Source organism: Opisthocomus hoazin, chromosome 20 (genome assembly GCF_030867145.1).
Source record: "Opisthocomus hoazin isolate bOpiHoa1 chromosome 20, bOpiHoa1.hap1, whole genome shotgun sequence".
Taxonomy (NCBI): Eukaryota; Metazoa; Chordata; class Aves; order Opisthocomiformes; family Opisthocomidae; genus Opisthocomus; species Opisthocomus hoazin.
The window spans coordinates 12,432,644-12,455,069 of NC_134433.1; the positions used below are offsets into that span (position 1 = coordinate 12,432,644).

Below are 22,426 nucleotides of genomic sequence, written 5' to 3' on the forward strand. Positions count from 1 at the left end.
TCTGCAGCCCCCCTGTCTATCTGCCTGGCTTCCTGCCCACTGTGAAGCTGGGCCAGAGGCTCCGGAGCAGCACGTATGGCTGTGGAGCAGTCTGTCAGAGAAAAAACACTGCACATGGGCTCCCTGGTGCTTGCCAAGCTCTTCAAGCGATGCACTAGAGCCAGCACTCGGACCATAAGCTCTTTGTGTTCCTGGTCATTCACAACCAAGAGAAGCAGAAATCTGGTTTTGAGGACTGTTTATCAGTAGAGTCCTCCCAAGATCCTCAGTCTCTGGGGTAGTGAGAATGAACAACCCCACCAGCTTGCTTGCCTAACCACGCAGACAGCACGCAGAGCACACATCCTGCTTCCCTGGCCAGCAGCAGTTCCCCCACACCTGCTTATCTCGGTGTGAGACGACAAACCAGGGAGCGAGATGCCTGCCCAGCTCTGAGCTGCAACCCATTTCTACCTCCATTCACGCAGATATGGAAAGCCGCTGCTCAGTCTCTGGTGCATATTTAAACACTCATTCTGAATGGCCGATTAGTCAGAAGTGGAATGTTTCTGCATTCATGGAGCAGCTATTTTAAGATTACATTATGCACTCTGCTTCCATTAATAGGTACACTCATAAAAAAAAAAAAAAGGAAAGGCGTGACACCCAGCAATGCATTTGCCTCAGCAGACTTGAGGGCTGCACGTAGAGGCACCCAGCGCAGGCAGAGGAAAGCTAATGAATTCTGTTATTGACAAGCTGCATTTTTCTTCACAGCTCCAGAGATCACCTAGTCATCAAGCTTGCCAAATCTTGGTGGAACACGTCAAATCACTGTGTTCACTGGCCACCTCTGCTATAGGCCTGTCAACCCGCATCTTCACAGAGACTTAACACAGCACAGAAGTCACCAAACTGAAAGGAGTTCAGCCAGCTGCTGCAGCATCTCCCGCGTCCTGCAGCGCTGGGAGACTGACCCAGATACTCTCACTGCAGACACCAGGTTCCCTGCTCGCATTGCCCGTGCTCTCCAGCGCTGCCTTCGCTCAATGACAATGACTGCACACCTATATCCCTCCGCGACCTCTGGATCCTCTTCGAGGCCTTGGAGTCCCACAGTTATTTGACAAGACGAAAGTTCACCAGGAACTTGTTTTGGAGCAAGTCAAGAACTCCCAGGTTTCCTAAGCTAACAAAGCTCAAATTATTAAATGCTGTCAAGCTTTTATGAAAGCCAAAGGCAATTTTAGGGTAAATGCACACTTGTGTTTGGGCAAGACCCACCCTCAACAGTCTCTCCGACATGTATTAGGATTGCAGCTGTATCCATAACATTCACACACAATCACACATCCAGATTTGTTTCTTCCACCCTCTCCAAGCCAGAGCTCCAATATCAGGGTTTGATCAATGTGGTTTTCTGAGAAGGTTTGGAGGAGCTAAGAAGGGAAGCATGAATACCAGCACTTAGCCAAACAACACAGGTAGGTTGCATGCCAATGGCACAAGGGATATTATTTTAATTTCAAAAACCAATAATCTCAACACAGGAAAGATTCAGTATAAAGAGTCAGTTTTCTGTCAACAGTTTTACTTTTACTAACAGGTTTATACAGATTGTTTTGAAGATCAAAGCCGTAGAATCCAAAAGGTACACATATAATAAATCTCATTAAAACTAGAGCAGGTCAGCTCTCTGATGAACTTAAGCTGTAGATCCTTCTAATGCTCTTGAAGAAAGCTCGGGTGACCAGCCAGATGAGGATTCCCTCTGCTCACAAATCCACATCTTCTGAGCCAAGTAGAAATACTGTACGAGCTAAGCAAAACAAGAGCTTTATGTGTGGGTTGGTGTTTTTGATTTTTTTTTTTTTTTTAAACAATGTGAAGAGCAAACAAAAAGCCCCAAATTATGAAGCAACAAATACTACACTCAGAGCTGAAAATGAAATCCTATTTGGAGGAAAAAAGGTGATACAAAAAACGTTGTATTAAACCAGTGTTGCTTTGATGCTGGATTCAAATCTAAAGAAATGCATTAGCCCACACGGATATAAAAAGTACAAAAAAAGTCTAGTAGTACATGAACTCCAGAGCACAGCCCATCTGCTTAAAAATTAAAGCTCCTGAAGATGGACAGCTTTACTGTCAGGGCATCCACATGCAGAGACTTCAGGGCAGTGAACAACTTCAGCTGACAGTCATCTCTCCTGTAAAGCCTTGATCTCAAAGAGTTAAGAACACTGATTTATACCCAACAGCAGTTGCTGTAAAAGCAGGGGGGGGAGCAAAAACACAAAGGGCTGGACAGCAGTAGCAGCACGCACACACACACACACACATATATATATAGACACACACATATACATATATGTATGAAAACCAGTATTACATGATGTCAAGGAAGGAAATTAAAGCTAAAACAGAAGGATGCCCAAATGCTTGAAAGTACTGCTCAAAACAAACCTCATATGAAGTCTGACCTTGCCAGTCTTCAGCCCTCGGAGGGCACAGCTTCCACTGTGCAGAGGTGGAATGGACACAGACATCACACACTGGTAGCAGGGCTGGGAGCTGTACACAAGCTCACTAACAGCACTTTCAGTGTTCAAAAACTTTGGCCATTGTGGAGGAACAGTACGCTCTTGGCACAGATACGGTCATTTCAACTTTGTTCATTTTATTGCAGTAATAAAGATGTTGATTTACAAATGCCACAGTTGATATACACAAAAATGTGCAACAGAGTAGGTACTTTCCAACTTTCTGGGTTAAAGCACACACCCCTCACCAAGGTTTTTTTAAAAAAAATTTTAAAATCTCTTCCCCCAAGATTTCAAGATATTTCTTTTAACAAAGCATGTTTTTTCCCCCCATTTTTCAAAGAGGATAGTAAGAAAAAAAAAAAAAAACAGCTTCTAATGCAGAAAATATTTCTGTGAAAATATGGAAGAGGTAGAAAATCCTGGATTATATTTAACTAGTGAACAGAGTCACAAATTAAGCAGTCTGAGAATTTCTGGTAGCTTAGCCTTGAAATAGTACCCCTTTTTTCCAGCCCCCACCCCCTTCAGTACTTAGCTCAAAATGCAAGACCAGCAAGAACACATGATACAGCCTGCATTGGTACGGGCAAATACATGGCTGAAGGCACAGAACCACATTCTTCAGGGCTCATGAACCATCACATGACAAACATCACAAGAAGCCAATTTACCAAAACAATTTAAACTTGAAGAAGTTAATAATAATAAAAACCATTATGGAAACATCTCTTGGGAAAGGAGGAGCTACACTTGAAAAGACAGCAGCAAACAACAAAGCAAAGACCCGTTCTCGTGTTAGCTGAAACTTTCAATTTCTAGTGCTACCATATAAACTAGTATTGCTTAGAAGTCCCCAATACATAGTTTCAGTTACAGAGCTTACAGCCAATAAAAAAGTTGACCAGCAGTCAGTGAAAACCTTATCAATAAACCTCTCTCAAACACACCAATATTTGAGTTCAGTTGCGTAGACTTGAGCTAAAATTTTTCTGACTCTGCATGTTTGAAAACCAGTAGACTGTTCATTTGCTTATAGGTGAGAGTGACTTTGTTTTCAAAAAGCAAGAGGACATGCAACCCATAATCCTTCTCCTTAGCTGTCATTAAGTACTGACATGCAAGGTCTGCTTCCAACTCCAACCAGACAAATGGAACTACAAGCAGAACTGCCTCTTAGTAAGATGGCGCTGTACAAACGGATTTTCACACTTGTACTGTCTGTACCGAGTTCTGTACCAGGACAAAGGAACTTATTTTTTATTTTGTAAGAGCCACTTCCGCTAGAAAAGTCTCAAAGCCATACTAACATTTTATCCTGACATTGTCCAATCCTAGAGTACCGCTCAACATTCTGGGATCCCGAAGGCTCTTAATTGTTTTAAAAGGTTACAATGATCCGCAGGGCCACTATCAAACAGATCACTGTAGACTCATCCTTGGGATTAAGTCATCTCTATTTGTGAGCCCTTATGTGATCATCTGTCTATTACAGAGCATAAGTACTGCATGAAAGCCTCTTCAAGGCCTTCACCACCATCTGTGAATTACATTATTAACAATGGTATGAACTTCCTAAGAGCATCTGGTTCTCTCCCCACCCCCTTCTCAAATCACAGGGAAGAGCTCTTCACTACCAAACCAGGCGCGGGCGAAGCCGCTTTCCTCTGGCCCTCCAAGAGCAGAGGACAGATGGGGCTCAGTTCTCCCTTTCCACGCCCTACATGGATTCTGCACAACTCTTGCTATTGTTCAATAAAGATGAACTAAAACAACTGACGTGCGTACCACAGGCATTTTACTGGGAAAGGCGGAAGTTTATTTCATCGTTCTGCAGAGGCAGCATCTGAAGAATGCCACTGAGCCACTGCTGCAGAACGCGTGTGCTGAGGCGCGACAGGGGCCACGCAGTCCTACCCCAACACCTCACTTCTCACCAGCCCTGTTCCTGAAGTTAACAAAAACCAGGCAGCAGTCACTGAGCCAACTTGAATAGTTACTGCTGTAGCTAACTTTCTAGATGCAAATAAGTATTTTGTCATCCCAATCCTGCTCCCCACCAAGGATGTTTCAGAAGTTTTTCCTGAAAACCTGCCAGCTTCTTGTAAACAAGAATTAGGAAGAGATACTATCACTCAGGACATCAGAGCGCACTCTCCACTGAGCTTTGCAGAGTTCGCATCAACCAGCCTCCTTGGCTACTCTAAGGGATCATTTACTCTTGCACAGAGTTCTTACTATCTTATTTTCTACTGCTTGCTCTTCAAACCTAGCTTCTTTTCTTGCTCTATACACAGGGCCTTTAAGAGCTTCTCATCAACTCAACTTTCTGTACACACCAGCAGCAGTTTGTCCATGCTGTTCTTCACAGTATAATTCTTTTTGCATTAATTCTTAATTTCATGACACATCGCAATGCAGGCAACCTTATTACAGCCCTGTAAGATACAGCATCTTCCTCTGCCTGAAGTTAGCAGCATTTCTTGAAAGAAGAAAGCAACATTATGGGTCAGCTCAATAAAGACTTCTATTCAGCAGGAAACAGCATCCAAAACAAACAATCCTGTAATGTGCAATAACAGGCAGAAAGTACTGGGTGGGGGGAGGGAGACAACAATGTTTCTCCACAAATTCACATGAACCCTTCTCCTAACATACTGCTTCTGCCCATGTTTCAAGTAAATAAATAATCAGAAATATGTTGGGATGCTCGGACCCTAGCATCTAGAACACACTCCTACTGAAATCACAAGTAAATACAGAATTTCTTCAAGTCTACAAAATAACGGGCATGTATGTTTATTCGTGGTCACCACCACCCTGATGCGCTGCCTGAATGCACGCTCTTTGTGCGGGTCGTAAGAGGAAGCACGCGGTTGCTGTTGCTCTAAGCTACAGGAGGGGAGGAGGCTAGGCGCACACAGCAGCCAGCCTCCAGAAGGGTTCTGCCAGGGTTTAATTTCGTTTCGGTCATGACTAGTCACTCTGCTTCGGATGGCAGGTCAGGCTGAAGATGAACCACTACCCAGGCTCCCAGGAAAGGACATAGCTGTGTTTTTATGCAGCCATTTAAACAAGTCAAGAGAGCCGCTAAGAAAAATAAAGCAAGTTATGTTGGAGGGCCTGCTTAATACGAGTCCTAAACTCTTATTCCCTGTAACTTGATGGGAGGGGTGCAAGAAAAAAAGCAAAGCAACTGGCAGGTCTTGGAGCAAATTAGTGGCAATCAGAGATGGGCTCTGCCAAGCCCAGCGCCCAACATACAATGGGAGTACAGCATCCTATCAAAAGCATCTTTGGATTACAACACTGATATCTGGAATGACATTGGAAAATTGCAATGAATTCCCATCTTTCAAGCAGTACGTACAGGTGACCATGTAATCGAATTAGCTAATATTTTGCTAAATTGGTGCATTGAATCTCACCCAATGAGCTCATTTTTGGAGGCAGTTCAATGCCTCACTTCTAGGACTGATGTCAGCGTCACATGCTTGGAGAGGATCAGTCTGCAGCTGGATATTTTAAAGCCTTCTATTAGGAGTACAGAAAAGTCAGCGGATTTCAGCAGCATCAGCTAATGAATTTGTGTTTTATCATAACAATTTAGTCACCAGACCCAGCTGTCAATATCTCTGTGAGAATATCAGGCTATTTCAGACAGTTCCCCTTCCCTCTGCTTTAAGGCACTAGACGGAAACTGAAGAGGGGAGCAACTAAGTTGTTTCAACAGAGAAAGTCATGTTTCAACAGAAAAGGAAATCAACAGAAAGACAAGGAAACAGGAAACTCTCACTGACTCCAAGTGCTTGCGATAACATGATTAACCATTGAGAGACTAAACCCATCAGTTGTAAAAATAAGCAAACAAACAATAGCAGGGGCAAAAGGTGTTGAGCATCAGTAGCACAAACGCTTCAGGCAGTAACATTCAACTCTACGCTCAAACCCCATTCACTCACAGACCAACTGAGAAGTCACATTTTATTTTGACATACTACAGGGCTGTCACTGAAGTCCAGTGGCAAGTGTTCATGCAGTATCTGTGAAGTCTCCTGCACTTCGACGCTCACTGCTTGCACTTTGTACCAACAAGCAGGAACAGATTTTTGCATTACACAAATAAGCAGTGTCTTCATTGTGCAACTGCATGCGACTTTTTTGGAGAAAAACAATGCTCAAACACAAAGAGTGTTGTGTGCATCAGGCTACAGAGTGGGTGCTAGTGATGCTGTCAGAAAGCACTCTGCTTACCTCCACGCCCATTGACTTCAGTAGAAGGCTATATATGAAAAGTCTCTGAAGCTGAAGCGTTCCCTAACCCATGGTGCTGTCCATACACTATACTTAAGAAAGAGACAAAACAAAACAAAAACACAGAAGTGAAGCAGCATGACATTGTACCTTTTTTTTTCTTTTGAAGACTGTTGCAGTTAAGAAATCAGACCATACACCCATCAGTTCTGAGCAAGCCCTTCACCACACTGCCTGAGCCTTTTACATCTCTAGAGCGTAGGATGAGAACAATGGTCATTTACTGCGTGCTTACATTGCTCCCAGAAGACCTTGGATGAAGATGCCTTAAAGCTTCATGTTCTGCTAACTGTTCAATTGTTCAGCAAGACTGGCTATCTTAGGGGCTGTACGCAAGCACACAGCCCCCACATGTAGCACAGGGCAGGGCCCATTTTAAAGACCCCTGGGAGCTTCTCTCAAAGAAGTTCACAAGCTGTGCATCTGTTTCAAGGGCAATTCAGTTCACCCTCATCCAGGCTAAAAGTTCCATTCGTAATAGTTTTAACAGGTGAGTGAAAGGCAAGAAGCAGTAAACTGCCATGAACACGAAGCCCCACATACAAGATTGCCAGAGCAACGGGCAGCTCAGGTCCCTGCAGAGGAGCTGGCAGGAAGATCAGGCACTTGGCCTTCGGTGTGTGCCAGGCACCTTGCTTGCACAGTGTGAACCTACATGTGGGTAAATACACTTGGTGAACAGACTGCAGCTGGGGTTGGGGAAGGTTACTACAACCGAGACAAACTACCTCACGCTATTACCAGTAGTTAACTCCCAGAGGCTTATGACTTCTTTTCAGACTAGTTTTTATCCCGGGCATTCAGCCGAAGAAAGAAGAGACTAAAAGAAATAACAAGATCCTTACAAGTTCTTATTTAGCTGCTTCTGATTCAGTAAGACATTCCCTCTCATTCTAAGATGAGGCTTATCAATGCAGTGTACCTCAAAGACGTTAAAGTGCAGGGAATGTACCCTTAACTCCAAACTACTCCATTTTCAGCCCGAACTCTATACAGAGCTCCATTTTTTTTTCAGAGGTTTGAAGCTCTTTGGCAGTTGTACATAGCCCAGACCAGCCTGCACATTTTTCTCTCTCTTTTTTTTTTTTTAATTTTAGACTTAATGTAGCATGTACTCTCAGAAAGGTTTACAATGCAGCCTTGTGTAGTTAACTTGCTCCAAGCTGGGCCACTGCCAGGTTGTTATCAATGACATTTTAAAGCAGATGAATGAAGTTCTTATGCACAGTGACAGGCAGAATTGTGATATGGCACATGCATACACTGAAAGAAGAGAGCTTGCTATTAGTTTGTCAGGTTAATAAATAAATAGTGATTTCATGAATAAAAGCCTTTTATTAGGAAACAAAAGAACAAAATTAATATTTATAAAGCTTTAGTGGTTTAGAGCACCCTTTAAAATAAGATTATTCCTTTTCAGTCAGAGCCACCATCATGGATTAGAGATTCTCGAACACAGCTTCCCCTCTTCGCTCTCTTATCACAGCAGTGCAACGCAGAAAACAAAGCTCTGCCTTCTGAAGAGGTTCAGGCCAGGCCCAGGCCTGTTCCATGACTCCTTCATGAGTAAGACACTCAGTTTGAGATTGACAATATTGAAGGCCCATGGCAGCAAACATTTCTGTTGCATCCTCACGACCGCAGCTAAAGGCTGCACCTGCTGGCAGAACTGTTGGTTTCCCATCACCGCAGGGAGCTCTCACGTTTGACACAGCGTGCTCCCACACCACACAGCGGCACTGAAACCGAGCCAAGCCAAGGAGGCAACACTACATGTTACCAAAACTGACAGCTATCAGCAGCCAGCTGGCAAGTCGCTTCCCATCCTCTGCCCCCAGAAGAGATTCTTCACTAACACCCTATTGGTATCTCCCAACCATTTCAGGGTTCTTTGGTATTTCCTACAGCACGTGCAACAAAATTTTCACCATCAAAGCCAAATTTAAAGAGTGAAGCAGGTCCAGGATGTCCGGCTTCACAGCAAGCAAAATAATTCTGACAAATACAGACTGCTTCTCACCTCAAGCTATCTTTGCCCTCACCTGCTTTGGCTCAAGGTATTCTATGCTCATCTGGCCTAAAACCAAACTGCAAGTTTAAACTCTAAATAAGCTAAGCTGTTTGGGTTTTGTTTTGGGTTTTTGGGGGAGTGTTTATCTGAGCAAGGGTGTGTTTGTTTGGGTTTGTTGTTTCAGTTTTGTTTTTTTTATTATTATTATTTTTAAATGAGGCACATCTCATGTTTAGAATCAAGATGTGAGCAATTACTTAAGCTTAAAAATTTATTTTGGCTCATGCTATCATCTCCCCAAATACTAAAAAGATGTAAAGTTTTTCCCTTCTCAAGGGAAAGTCAAGTTTGAACTTCCTTGCCCATAAGAGTATTAGATAGAAACTGCCCCAAAATAACCGTCTCGGCCATCTCAACATGAACAGATCTAAGTTAAACAGCTTCCTCCAGACAACAGCAGTTTCTGGTATATGCATAACACACAAAAATTCCACTTCAAAGACCAGAAGTATGGGTTGCAGAAGCCTGTGGCACAGTTGTTATCTTTGCAGCATGAAGCACAAGTTGAGATCAGGGATCTGTAAAGTGTATATGAAAAACATTCATTTCACCCACTGAGACTATGCAAACTCTATTCCAGTCATAGTATAAATGTGAACTGATAGTGCCTCCCTTGCCTTACAGTTTATATAACTATGGCCAACTTTTGGGAAGGCATCTGAAAATATGCTGTGCTTGTACTGGCTTCCCCTGATAATCTCTTTTACATAAGATTCAGGAGCAGAGGAGAAGCTGCACAGAAGGACAATTTGCTCCCAGCACATTACAGAGGCAGTCACCCCCAGCCACCGCCCAGCAAAGTGCTGAGGGACGCAGTGGCAGGCTGACACAAAAAGCAAGAGATAACATATTAATATTTGATATCCATATGCAACGGTACTGACAGGTTTATGCAAAATTAGACTTGACCCACACTACACGGGTAGCTGCTGTCTGGAGATTCATTTAAGTACTGAAATTCAGCCTTACACATTCTATTAACTGCTGCGCAACCAAAATACTACCGAGAAGGAAGAAATGCCAAAGAGAACAAAAAAGGCTAAGTTGCCCTGTTTCACTTCACTTTTTGAAGTCACAAGCTTGCTACCCCATATAAGCTCAATTCAGCTGAAAACAGAGGAAACTCCCAGTAACGAAACTCGCTAGGTGTCACGTAAGAAAAACACTTGCTGAGAAAGTGAATTGAGTCTTTGTCAACCATTCTGCAATTTTAAAAGACAAAGGAGAAGGCTGTCATTTCAAGGTTTACACTTCACCCAGGAAGACAAGAGAATATGGCAGCTAGTTAACTGTTTAATACCGTATTTTGATACACTGTATTTAAATACAGTGGTTACAGCATCATCTGAAGAACATGCCCAGAGTGCCCGTCCTTAAACCATTTTAAAGTATTGAGGAGGACTGTGGAAAGGAAAACAAAAACACAAAGATGACAACAAAGAAAACCAAAGAACAACAAAAAAGAATCAATCCATATTCCAGAAACACCTTTACCTTGTCACCTAGCATTTCCTCTTGTAACTCGGTTTAGCTCCTGTCTGTAGGTCGGAGAGCTGAGGCACCTTCCTGTCTGCCCCATAGCTACTCACGAGCTACATTTTCAGTGTGACACCCCGTTTCCTACAGAAGACTCTCCAAAACTCAGGACTGCTGCAAACAAACAGCAGACTCAAAAGGACACCTGCAATCGGACAAGCACCAGGCCATCTCACAGACAACTGCCAACCCACTGCTCCTACGCACTGACATTCACTTACAGGAATTCTGTTTTTTTAATTAGAGTTTGCTAAGGACTGGCCCCTTCCTGGCTGAGCAAGACCTTGCATATTCTTTCAGACAGAGGGACAGCAGCCCACAGGGTTTCCACATGCAAACAAAGGTTAGGGGCTTTCGTTTTCAAATGCCCAGAACATGGCACTGAACAGCATTCAGCAGCTTCAAAGATTTGTGGGAAACTCCAACTTCAGATGGATTAAGCCAAAGGGTTGGTCCTGCATCACAGAGAAGACTCAGACTACCTCTAACTACCAACAAAGCTCATCTTTGGAAAGCAAAGCATTTTACAGATGTAAGGCACATGCCCCATCCTTTCCTCTAATCATCACGCTAAAAGGTATAGAGATGAAAAGCTTAAAGTGTTTTGTTTCTTTCCTTAAGAATCTTAATATACACATTTCTCAAATGTTAGCTGTTGAAGCTAAACCAAGCCAGTTGAACAAGTTGCCGCAATTTTAAATGTGATAATTCTGTACATCAAAACAGAAAGGACATGGTAGCAGCCAGAGAGAGCAACAGGACAACCACAGTCCCCTGTGACCGGACCAGCTTTCCACATTAAAATCCACTTCTCAGATATTTAATCCATTTAAAAACTGAAGACAAACGTGCCTAACTCAGCAGCTTTTCCCTTTCTGCTAAGGAGGCCTTGAGACCTAACCCCTCAGCAAACCCCTTACAGTGCCATTCTCCCCCAGCTACTTCCTATTGCTTCGCATCTGAGGGAGAACACACTCTTGGATTTGGAACCTGCTCCAAATTGCCTTTGGGACATCCCTACTCTTACAACAGCAAAGCCAGTTACAGGCAAACTAACTGAAGAAGCCTGCAGATTGCCTCCTTAGTAGAGAGTATCACACACCAGCTACTACAGCAAGTGTGTTAAAGCCTACTCAACAGAGCAAATACATGATTCAACGGACCCTCCGTACACAGGAGTAAGGTTATGGTCTTCTGCCTTTCAGATCCCGCTTTATCTTGCCTTAGACTTGTTTGTGGCTCACCTCACCGAGGTGTAGGCAGGGGGTAAGCTGCGCAACAAGGAGCCTGGCATCACGAGCCCCAAGCTCGCACGACTCCCGAGACATCTCTGGAATTTACTTCCCAGAGATCTCCTGTGCTGCTCTACTCGCAGAGCAGTGGAAAGCTCAAGCATCCAAGCCACTGCCTGAGCTCTGAGATGAGCTTAGCACAGGGGCAGTACGATCTGTGATACAACAGTTCTTTCAAAATAAGTCAGATAAAGTATTCTAGTGTCTTTGATTACTTCAGTAAAGGAAGTTTATGCTGTGGCCTTAAGTTCCCCACTAATTTCACCTTCAAACAGCCCACACTGATGCAGTAAATTATTTCCCTGAAGTCTCAGTTGAGGAATTCCTCATGAGAGGGACTACTACACCCAAAAGCGGTGAGCAGCCACAACCAAAATGCATTTCAGCGAGTGCCACGGGCATTTCGTTTACCAAGGCCATAAGAAGTTCACGTCACAGTGTATTTGCCAGGAGTTTCACGATTGCTGGCATACACAGTCAGGGTGCGTCTCACCATGGAAGCAACAAGCTGTTTAACTGTGTGACTCATCTTACAGCAACGTTTTATGCTTTCTGAGAGGAGATCAGCCTGCAATGAGCAACACTGATAAGATGCATATTCAGAGCAATTCTATTTGGGCAAAAAGCTATTGACACATTCAAAACTGCAGCCAGAAGCCTGCCCAAACGCTAACTAAAATACACGAACACACACACTGCCATACTATAATATTGTAATAAGATGTTTTGCAGATGGTTGACAGCGATCTCATCAATTTACACAGCCCAATCCCTTTAAAGAGAGCGCTCTGGAAGGGTAGCTTCCAGCCAAAAGGTAAGGAACCCTGGCTGCCTTGTTTAAATCACTAGCTACTTCCAACAGATATCACCTGTTTGCTTCTCTTGCTTCCAAAACCACCCCCCTCAACCTTTAAATAAAAGATACAAGCTTCACTGTCACTACCTAATAAACAAATTAAAAGGATGCATGGGGAAATCAATGGAATAGAGAGACTGTTTGTAACTTCACAGGATGAAGTGAACAGCTTGAAGACTTGGAGCAGGCAGTTGACACGCCTAGCGCTCTCACGTTGCAAGGCCAGTTTATATAAAGGAAGCATCAGCCACAGAAGACCAGGAGCTTAGAACATACTTATTGCAAATGGCATCAGCAAGAGTCAGATCTGATGACAGTACAAGGTTCACGTCAGTTGAACTCTTGAAGTACAAGAGCATTTCTGAAGTCTTCCTGTCCAGCACATTCTTGCAAGGACAGCAACAGCGTCCAGATGTTCCCAAGAGCCAGCCTGCAAAACAGCCCTCTCTCTTCAGCAGAGTGAAGCTGCACTGTGGTACTGGGAGGATGTGGTTTGTTGTGACTGAAGAATGAAACCTGGAGCTGCAGGCTGTGATCAGGGAGCAGCTACACTGAGCTAAGCCGCCCAAAGGCTATTTTCTTCTTTCCCCCCCCCCCTCTTTTTTTTTTTTCCTCCCCCCATTTCCCAGGACAGAATAGTTGCAGTCACAGATCTTTCAGGGTTTTTTTTTCAGTAACTGGAAGCCCTCAGGCATTACCCCTGCATGAAGGCAGCCCTCTTACACTGAAATATTTCCAGCAGACTGCTTTTTGAATGGCAGTCTCCACTCAAAATAGCATTCTCCACTTAAGCAAATGTGTCACTGACTTTCAGAATAACTGTAGATATTCCAGTACCCTACCCTTTTCAACCTTCTTTCACTGCTTAAACAGCAAGAATCAATACTGGTCAGGTAAGGACTCATTACAGCATCACAAGCTATTTGCACTTTCAAATTACAAGCTCCTTTTCAAAACACAAGAATTTATGTAGCACAGGAACTCAAGACGTGACAAAATCAGTGTATTTTCCACTCAGTCTGTTCCAATGTAACTTCGTATTTTGAAAGATGCAAATGAACCGTGTAGTTGTTTTATCTAAAATGCCACAAATGGCATTATATTCAACAGAATAATAATTTTTGAAAAGGTGAAATATAAGTACAAAGACAAGATTTCCGTTAACCCCAAAATGACCATTCTATGTCAACACTGAAAAAGTACTACAAGAAGCCCAACTTCCACCAAGCAAAGCAAGCTTCGGCTTCTAGGCCAGCTACCATAACTTCTTTTGGCTGGACTTCACTGGTCAGGGCACAACTACTCCAAAGTGAGAACTTGTAAAGCAATACCCCAGTATGAAAAAGAAGGGGAAGGATATGGGAGAAGTAGCTGCCATCTTCGCAAAGCAATCTCAGACTGAGTGATCTAATGTAAAGCACAATATGAAAGAGGTATTTTATATTCAGTACATCCTTCGGCTCAATAACAAATGGCACAGCATATTAGACCTGATAGTCAAAGTCAGTCATCGCCAGCTCCAAATTTACACTCCTCACAAATCAGATAAAAACAAGCAAGCAGCAAGAACTAAAGCACTCCACAAACCAAACCCAATCATCATCAGTATGGCTGTAAGGTATGAATTCTCATAAAAACTACAAACATATCTGGGAAATGGCTGTTTCAGGAAGAAATAATAAAAAAAAAAATCAAGTTATCATTGAGCTATCCTACAAAAGGACAGTTAGATACCCCCCTCCCCCCAAAAAAAGATAAAGACTCTTTCTTGTACTCTGCAAGTTTTAAGAATGTTTCTGTATGACACTCAGTGAGTTTCCAATGGAAGTGTCATCGTCCTCCTTCTCAGCTCCAAATACTGTTCTCAACCTAAAAAATGACCTTGCATTTCATGCAGATCTCTAAAAGAGCCTGCTATGTGTGCATACAACAGACAACAAATCTTCAAGAGAAGATTAGTCTTTTGTCACCAAGCAGCTTCAGCTTAACCAGCAAGCTGCTTTAGGAAGAGGAGTCTCACCACATATGAATGCATTTCACATTCAAAAATCCTCTGCAACCCAAGAGCCTGGTATTGTGCAGATGGACAGAAACCTTCATCTTTTAACAATACAGCATCATACCCGACAAGAGGCAGATGCCTCCCATTTTCCTTGCAGAACTTTCAAGAGAAGTTTGAAAGGTAGGGAGGACGTTACAAATCACCTCACTAATAGTTTTATTTCCCAGATGGTGACAGCTGGCAACAGAGGAAACTGAGGTATCTGTAAGGTGCTATGAGAAGTTTGCCTGAAGCAGGAATCAGCACTTTCTTCTGGTCCACTGCCTCTGAAAACTTCAGTTATCAGAACGAGCTATGGCAATACCTGAAAAACATCAGTTGAGGAAAACGAACAAATAACAGATGATAGCATCTTTAAATATTAGGCATTTCTAAGTCTACTAAATATTTCATAACAAGCTTCTATTCTCCTAGCTACACTGTAGTCCCCTCCAAAAATCAACTCTCCACAACCCTATACAAGCAGCAGCTATCAAGATCTTAACTAACGGGGTGAGGGGGAGGAAAAAAGAAAAAGGAGATCTACGTGAGATAGACTGGACTTATCAATGATTAAGTAAACTCACAATTACCACATTGTTTAATACCAATTGCAGGACCAGAGGTAGAGAAATGTTATATTTAGCTTCCCCATAAATAAGTGGGAAAAATATTTCCTGTATGTTCCACCAGCAAGGAGCCCTCAAGCAAAACACGACAGAGACTCCCAAACACATTGCGGGACTCTGCTTCCTGCTCAAGCTGTTCTCCTGGGATTAAGGAGGGGAAGTCAAATGGCTTAGGTTTTCATTTGCTTTAAACTTTTTTTTTTTTTTTAACTGTGCATTTTAGAACAATATATGCAGCATATCCTCTCTTTCTGGGTCAGTCACTCCCTTCCAATAAAAGCATATTGTCTCCCTGAGGGTAGGGAAGACAAGTGAACTGCAAGAGCAGTCAGGGCCAGATCGCCTGCTCAGCTTCTTCACTTCTCAGGAATGAGACGCAACAAACAAAGGAAAAAAAGCACTTAAAAGAAATTACAGATTTTGTTCTGTAGAACTGTGCATAAAAATCATTTAGACGGGGAAGTTTCAATAGATTATTTTCAATACCAATAATTACCAAAAGCCTTTTGGAAAGATACAAAGAGTATTAGAGCAGTTTTCCACTGCTCCCATCATCACGATGACACGGATTCGATGCTAGCCTGGTGACCGAAGTTACCCAACAACTTCCAGTGCCTCAGCTAAGAAGGCTCACAAGGAATTCTGAGGCAGGCATCTTTTACTAGCTCTTCTCTCCTTTAGCTAGAATTCTTTCTTGCAGATTGTCCCTAGACTTGACAACGCGGCTGCTGTGCCCACACTTTGCTACGGAGCGAGCAATAGAGATACTCTGTGTTTGTCAGACAGTGCAAGACATCTGCAGCTTAACACCAAAAGGAGATTGAGAGACGGTCCATTGCTTAGAGACACAAGCAGTGAAAGTAATTTAAAATGCATATGTAAAAAAAAAAAAAGACAGCATTAACAACTGCCTTGAACAACAATGCGTGCACACTAACAGTCCAAGCAAAATAAACTTACTCCCTTTTAAAATGTTGTATTTTGTTTAACAATGGTGAGCAACTTTCTTTTTTCTCATTTAAACACCAAAAGCAAAGGATATAGCAAGTTAAAATCATTCACTTCTTTCAGATTTCTTTCTGTTCAGTATCTTACCATTGTCAAGAAAGAATCCAAAGAAAATATGCTTTCATTATTTTCCACTGGAATGCAGATGTTAGAAGGGAAGGATGGGAAAGCCCTACCACTTGACAAGATACTGTCCTGCAAGACAGGAAATATGGCACAGATATGGGGAAGTAGCGTCAAAGAATCTGGGGTACGGAGAGAAAAAGCAACAGGCTAGATTTTTCAAACTGCCCTAGCAGCGCTCTGACTGCACGCCTGAGCCGCACTTGTGAACAGGGTGGTTTTATTTCACTGCTTCTGTTCATGATAGGACTACTGTGCCCACCTGCTACAACACAGACGCTGCATCCAGGGCCCTTCCCTCACTTTGACTCAAGTCCTCCTTCTCCCAAAACAGCCGTCTTTGAGGGATGGGAGGGAGAACACTTCCCCCACCCCCAATTCCCCCAAACACGCAGGGGGGGCGGGAAAAAAAAAAAAAAGGAAATCTTATTTTGTGTTGCAAGATAAGCAAAGGCCTTGATCAGCACCTAGTAGCCCCCCTCCAGCTCACAGTATCTTTACATTTTACTGTAGTATGGTCCCGCCTTCTACCATTTTCTGCTAACACGACACGTCAGAAGACAACTGTTCAGCTGTACAGAAGTGAAGATTGCAGTCTTATTTCTCAGAAGTGGCTGCATAACCAAAGGCCAAAACAAACAGATAGTTAAAGTCTGGACAAACAATTAAGGGAATTTTACAAGTCATCGAGCCACCAGAGGGCTGTAAATGTATAATCGACGCTTTGGATGAACTACCCTGAAATGAATGCTCATGAGATGCTCTATGGCAATGAGAACAAGATAAAAACCTATAAATAAAAGCCATCCAATTTCAGAGTGATTCAGATCAGCTATTCCCCTGAACCTGTAAGAGCCAATTATAACTGTTTATAGGGCATACTTCATGCAAAAATTCAGTTGGAGGGCATCAGTTTCACCCTTTCTCCTTGTCTGAGAACTTTATCTCTAAAGCAAAGAGACACCAACCAATTTAAAAGAGAATCCATTTACCCCCTCAAAATTCTTAGTGACCTGGAAAGTGAATCACACACAGCCATATGCTTGCACACCGACATGCTTCTTCCTTGCCCACAAGCTGGAACAGCAAGCTTCTAGCAGTTACCAGATATCTTTGTTCAGAAACAGCAGGGTTTCACACAGCAAGTTAGACCCTTCTACTACTCATAAAAATTATCCAGCAAGATGACCTTTCTTTTAAAGAGGCAACTTGGAGATAGAATTATCCGTCCATACAGAAGGAAGCTACCACCAGTTTACAACTGATTGGTTGAAACAATTTCACTTAAAACTGAAAGAATCCAGTCTTCCTGCTGAAGTCAACAAGGATCCATAAGAACAGCAAGCGGGGCAGGCTCACAGGACCAACGCCTTCCTAAGGACTAAAAAGGCAACTGCCCTGCTCACAAGGCCTTAGCAGCCTAGGAAGGATCATGCCTGAAATGACACCAAAGCTTTGATTAAGAAACAACAATTCTGTGACAGAGGAGGAACACACACAAGCTCAACAGAATTCTGACAGAAGGACAGAGAAACAACCAACCCCAACTATCTTACAAGAGGCTAAAAGGGCAGTCAAAACCCTAATGTGTGGTTAGGAAGTTATAACAGGAAATGCAGAAGTACTCAAACAATACCAGTTAAGGGCAGAATATGACGAATGTCATTTCCACTTCACACTGCAAGAAAAGTCTGAGAAAGAAGTAATCATGAGAAGCAAAACCAGGCCAGGACACAGTCACACACTTCTTGCACAGAGCACCAAGGATTCACAAAGACCACTAGTACAGATTACGCCTCCGTACTATGAGACTGAAAAAAAGGAACGCTGCATTCTCTGGATTTATCACGCTCTGGACGGAGTTCTTCATATATTTAAAAACTAAGCAGCGCTCAAAAATGAGTACAGGTTCAATGTAATTTAATTGGTTGGGAAACAGACTGGCTGCTGCAGATAGGAAAGCCTTACAGAACACAACTAATGGTTCATATATATCAAATATTTAACAAAGGAAGCAGTCATGCATCCAAGCGGAAGAAAGGAGGAAGATGCTAAGAGAGACCAACCTATTCTCACAACGAGATGTCTTAAATGCAAGAAATGAATGGGAAAAACAACAGTGGAAAGGGTAAAGAAGTCAAAAGGGGGAAGCAACCTCTGAGGTAATGCAGCACATTAATATTTATAGCAGAGAAATATGAGCAAAATTAATCTCTGTTGCTAAATAAACATACCTTAAACCTCTCTTAGGAGAGACATGGGAATGAAAGCAGGACAAAAAAAAAGTGTTCTGACAGCTAAAATGCTGTCGGGGCAGGCAGGACCTGTCAAGTAGCTGATCTGGTTTCAGAAGAGGTTACCTAACACCACAAGAAATATTTTCAGAGAAGTTGGCTTTTTCATCCCCCCCCAATGACGGAAGCAACTGGGATTTCAACTTTTCTCCCCCCAAACACTTGCAAACCAGACGTAAAACCAGTGTGATAATGCATGAGGTTTTTTAAGGAAAAAAAGGTGAGGAAGCTGAGCATACAGGAAGTGAAAGTAAGCTCAAAATTTTCATTCTCATCCTTAGTTACATTAGAAACCAGCCACATAACCGGTAGGTAGCAGTCTGAGGGGTTAACATGCAAGATTTTACAATATAAAGTACTAAACCAACAGCCCGTCCCAAGTTTCCAGAGCATGGAAAGCAGGAGGTCTCCACAGCCGCCGGCCTCGCTCGAGGATTCGGGGCAGCGCTGAGAACATCTGCACATCTCCCCCGGAGAGCTGAAGTCCGGCCCTTCTGTGTCTCGGGCTTGACACAGCCTCTTGAAGATTATACACAACATTTTGAAAAGGGGGGGGGGGGGGCCAATCTTCGCTCTTAGCAAAGGAAGGGCCGCGTACCGGAGATACCCAGCAGGTACCACCAGATTAAGTCATCTTCAAACAGCCGTAGCCCGGCCGATGTCAGTTTGCTTCCACGCACACTTCCCGCCTCTCTCACCACACACAGCGAACACAAAACCGAGCCAGGCTGCTTTACTGAGACGGCTCCGCGCTGCGGACGGGGCAGCAGCGCCTGCACACAGCGGCCGAGGCTCGGGGCCGGCTCCGACCCGGACCCTGCGGACCCACCTGCGCTGCGGTGCCCAAGGGCCGGGAGCGCGGAGCCCCACCGGGCCCGCCGAGGGGCACCCGGCACCCCCGGCTTGTCAGCAGGCCGCAGCGACGACAGGGCCCCGCTCCCAGGGGCCGAGGGCGGCCGCCGCCCGCCCGCCCGGAGCTGTCAGGGCCCGGGCGCCCGGCGGGAAGGAGGGGGAACGCCAGCCGCGCGCATGCGCACCGCCGCGCGCCGGACCCTAACGGCCACCAACCGCCGCGCTCCCCTCACCGCCGGGCGGGCGGACGGACGGACGGACAGCCGGGCGGACTCACCGAGGCGCAGGGGCTGGAGGTGGCGCTGGGGGTAGGCGAGCGCTGCACCGTGACCAGAGCCATGGCGGCGCGGCGGCGGCCCCGCGTCCGGCCGGCTGGGGCCCCTCACTCCATGGCGAGCGCCGGCGGCGGGAGGGCAGGGCAGGGCGGGGCGGGGCGGGGAGCGGAGGTGGCGCGGCGCCGGCCGCAGGGGGCAGCAGCTCCACGCGCGCCAGCGGCCTCTTGCCGACTGAGGCGCGCTGGGGCTGGGCCGGCCGGGCACAATAAGGCGCCAGTGCGCATGCGCTACCTGTCAGCGCGGCCCCGCCCCGCGGCCGCGGCGGCGGGTTAACCCCTGCGGGGCCGTGGGGCTCCCGCGGCCCGGCCCGGCCCGGCCCGGGGCGTGAGGGGAGCTCGTCAGCCCGCCCCGGCCTCTCGGCCCCGGAGGTGAGTTTGGGGCATGTGCTCCAGCCTGGCTGCAGCCACCCGGGACGTGGCTCCTGGCAGGGTGCTATGGTGTGGGGAAGCGGTGGGGTTGTCGGAATCCCATCCCGCTGGCAGGGGTAGCTGCGTGTGGCACCGTATGTGGTGAAAGGTGGCCTTACTGCTCTCATACTGTAGCTTTTCCTTGGACTGGGGAGCAATAGTAACTGTTCCTGTAATGAAGACAGCATATGACGCCTATCTATAGATAGATCATCAACGCACAAGCCCAAACACCAAAAAACTAGTCTAATCAGTATACATGACATCTAAAGCGTTCAAACATCCCCAGAATGTGACACTGCTTGACAGTTTGGGTTCTGAGACAAAGTGCCAAGCACTGTTAAGCCTCATTTGTTTTGCAATTTCAGCTTGGTGTGACCAAATTTGTGGGCATGCTGGCAGGGAGGCACCTGGGGCGGAGAACTGTCTTGGGCATCTAATGACAAGACTACATAGGGTAAGCAGAAGCCAGTCTAAATATTACACAGAGCAAACTCTTCTTTGCTCAGAGTGTGCATTAATCCATCGATTCCTTGTAAGCGCTTGGTCCACGTTGCTTTCATCCGCCCCTCAGGCTGATGGGGCTGTATGGGACTCTTTTGCCCCTGTAAATCCAAGCACCGGAGAAGCCACAAGGTAGCTTTTTAGGTCATTCCACAGTGCCTTGCAGTCAAAATACTTTGCAGGGCGGCTCTGGGAGCTGGGCTTCGATGCCATGAAGAATTCAGGCTCGCTGAGGAGGCATTTTGCCTCCTTGTGGACAAAAGGGGATGAAGGACAGGCTCCCTAAGCTGGGCGAAATCTGAGTTTACGGTGAACTGCACAGCAACGAAAGAGTCCAGAAGAGGCCCCGGTGGGATCCAAGCGCATGGGGAGAATAAGCAAAACCCATGGGTAAACAAACAATCACTGTCCTGCCTTTTACAGCCATTGTGTTGTTATTTTGAAACACAATATTTATGGAAAGTGTGCTAGCAGGGCACTCAGATTCATGGCACAGAGGTCAATAAAATGCCTTCCAGACCCTTTTTAAATTAGTATCCCCCAAGTTCTGAACATTCCACAGCGTCCCAGTAAAACAGTATCTTTTTCTGAGCAGCCTCTTGTCTGGTCCCTCCCTTCCATTTATTAATTAAATGCCTTATCTTTTCTGTGGGCAAATCTGCAATACAGATGCGGTTTTGGTGTATCTGTACAGTACGTACATATTGGCAAAGACTTCCAAATACAGACATCCTTTTGCCATTGTAGAGAAAGCAAGCTGCAAGTTTTGGGACCAGAAGGACTGTTCTGTGCTTGGGAGTTGCCACGTACCTGATGAATGTGTGTAGGATCTACTCACACTTTCAAATGACGTAGCCAGACCAGCAATGCTGTCAGGTGTGGCTACTGTAATAAACTATCTATCTGCTCTAGCTGTAATTTCAACAGAACTTCTTTCCTATCTATACTTGCTGCTTACTCCAGCTATATAACTGAACAGCAGAATGTATGTTTTTCAGACCACATTATTCAGCTTTTTTTTAGTTTGTACCCAGTTCAGAAAAGAAAGAAACTTTAACTAAAAGTGTCGTGGATTGACAATGTAATGGAGCACAGGGGAATCTTTTGGTTTTCAATAATTTTAAAGATTGTTAGGGTTAGCTGCTATATTCATTGTAGATGTTTTTTGTTATATTTTACTCAAACACAACGTTTGTTCTAACTGCGTGTTTCTGTCTTATTTTCTGTGAAACTGAAAAAGCGCTTTGTCTCCTGGCAAAGCACTTCTTCCTTTCAGGTAAAAATGATCTTGCATCACTTTGTAGTCTCTTTGCAGAAGGTTTTGGGAACATAAGAAGCATGGAGTCAAGTGCTTGATGTATAGACAAAGCATGGTGAAGCTTAGCAGAAAGAGAGATTCTTTGTGGTTACCAACCGCTGTGCTGAGGCGGTAGCCAGATACGAGGCCATGCTTCTGTAAAGCTCTTGCCATGATTTTCAGTGGAGGGAGGAGTCACATTTGAGGATGGGAAAGTTTTTTCTTCTCTGGCATATGACAGGAATCTTAATGCTATTCGCCTTTCTCTAAAGCATAATGTCCAGGTTATTGCTTTGTTTCGTGCAGATGGATCCCTGCAAATACAGGGCTGCTTCTAGGCACATG

General features: G+C 44.6%; 2 protein-coding genes and 1 long non-coding RNA gene across 4 annotated transcripts in view; 1 reads left to right on the top strand and 2 right to left on the bottom strand.

Annotated features, from left to right (window-relative positions):
• SSH2 (slingshot protein phosphatase 2) overlaps positions 1–19,949 on the bottom strand; it is a 101,865-nt gene extending 81,916 nt beyond the window's left edge. For both annotated transcript variants that reach the window (XM_075440046.1, XM_075440043.1), the window contains exon 1: positions 19,816–19,949. In XM_075440046.1, the coding sequence (XP_075296161.1) occupies positions 19,816–19,878 (63 nt within the window). In that variant the 5' untranslated portion in view covers positions 19,879–19,949. The remainder of the gene's footprint in view (positions 1–19,815) is intronic.
• LOC142363710 (uncharacterized) lies at positions 1,532–19,598 on the bottom strand. The gene is made up of 3 exons (XR_012765906.1): positions 19,516–19,598; positions 6,777–6,863; positions 1,532–1,798 (listed from the first exon to the last, which is right to left on the bottom strand). It is a non-coding gene; the product is annotated as an uncharacterized LOC142363710 (long non-coding RNA).
• Positions 19,739–22,426, top strand: part of EFCAB5 (EF-hand calcium binding domain 5) — a 42,372-nt gene continuing 39,684 nt past the window's right edge. Inside the window, exons 1-2 of the mRNA XM_075440042.1 lie at positions 19,739–19,846; positions 20,649–20,737. The gene's annotated coding sequence lies outside the window, so the exon portion shown is untranslated. The remainder of the gene's footprint in view (positions 19,847–20,648; positions 20,738–22,426) is intronic.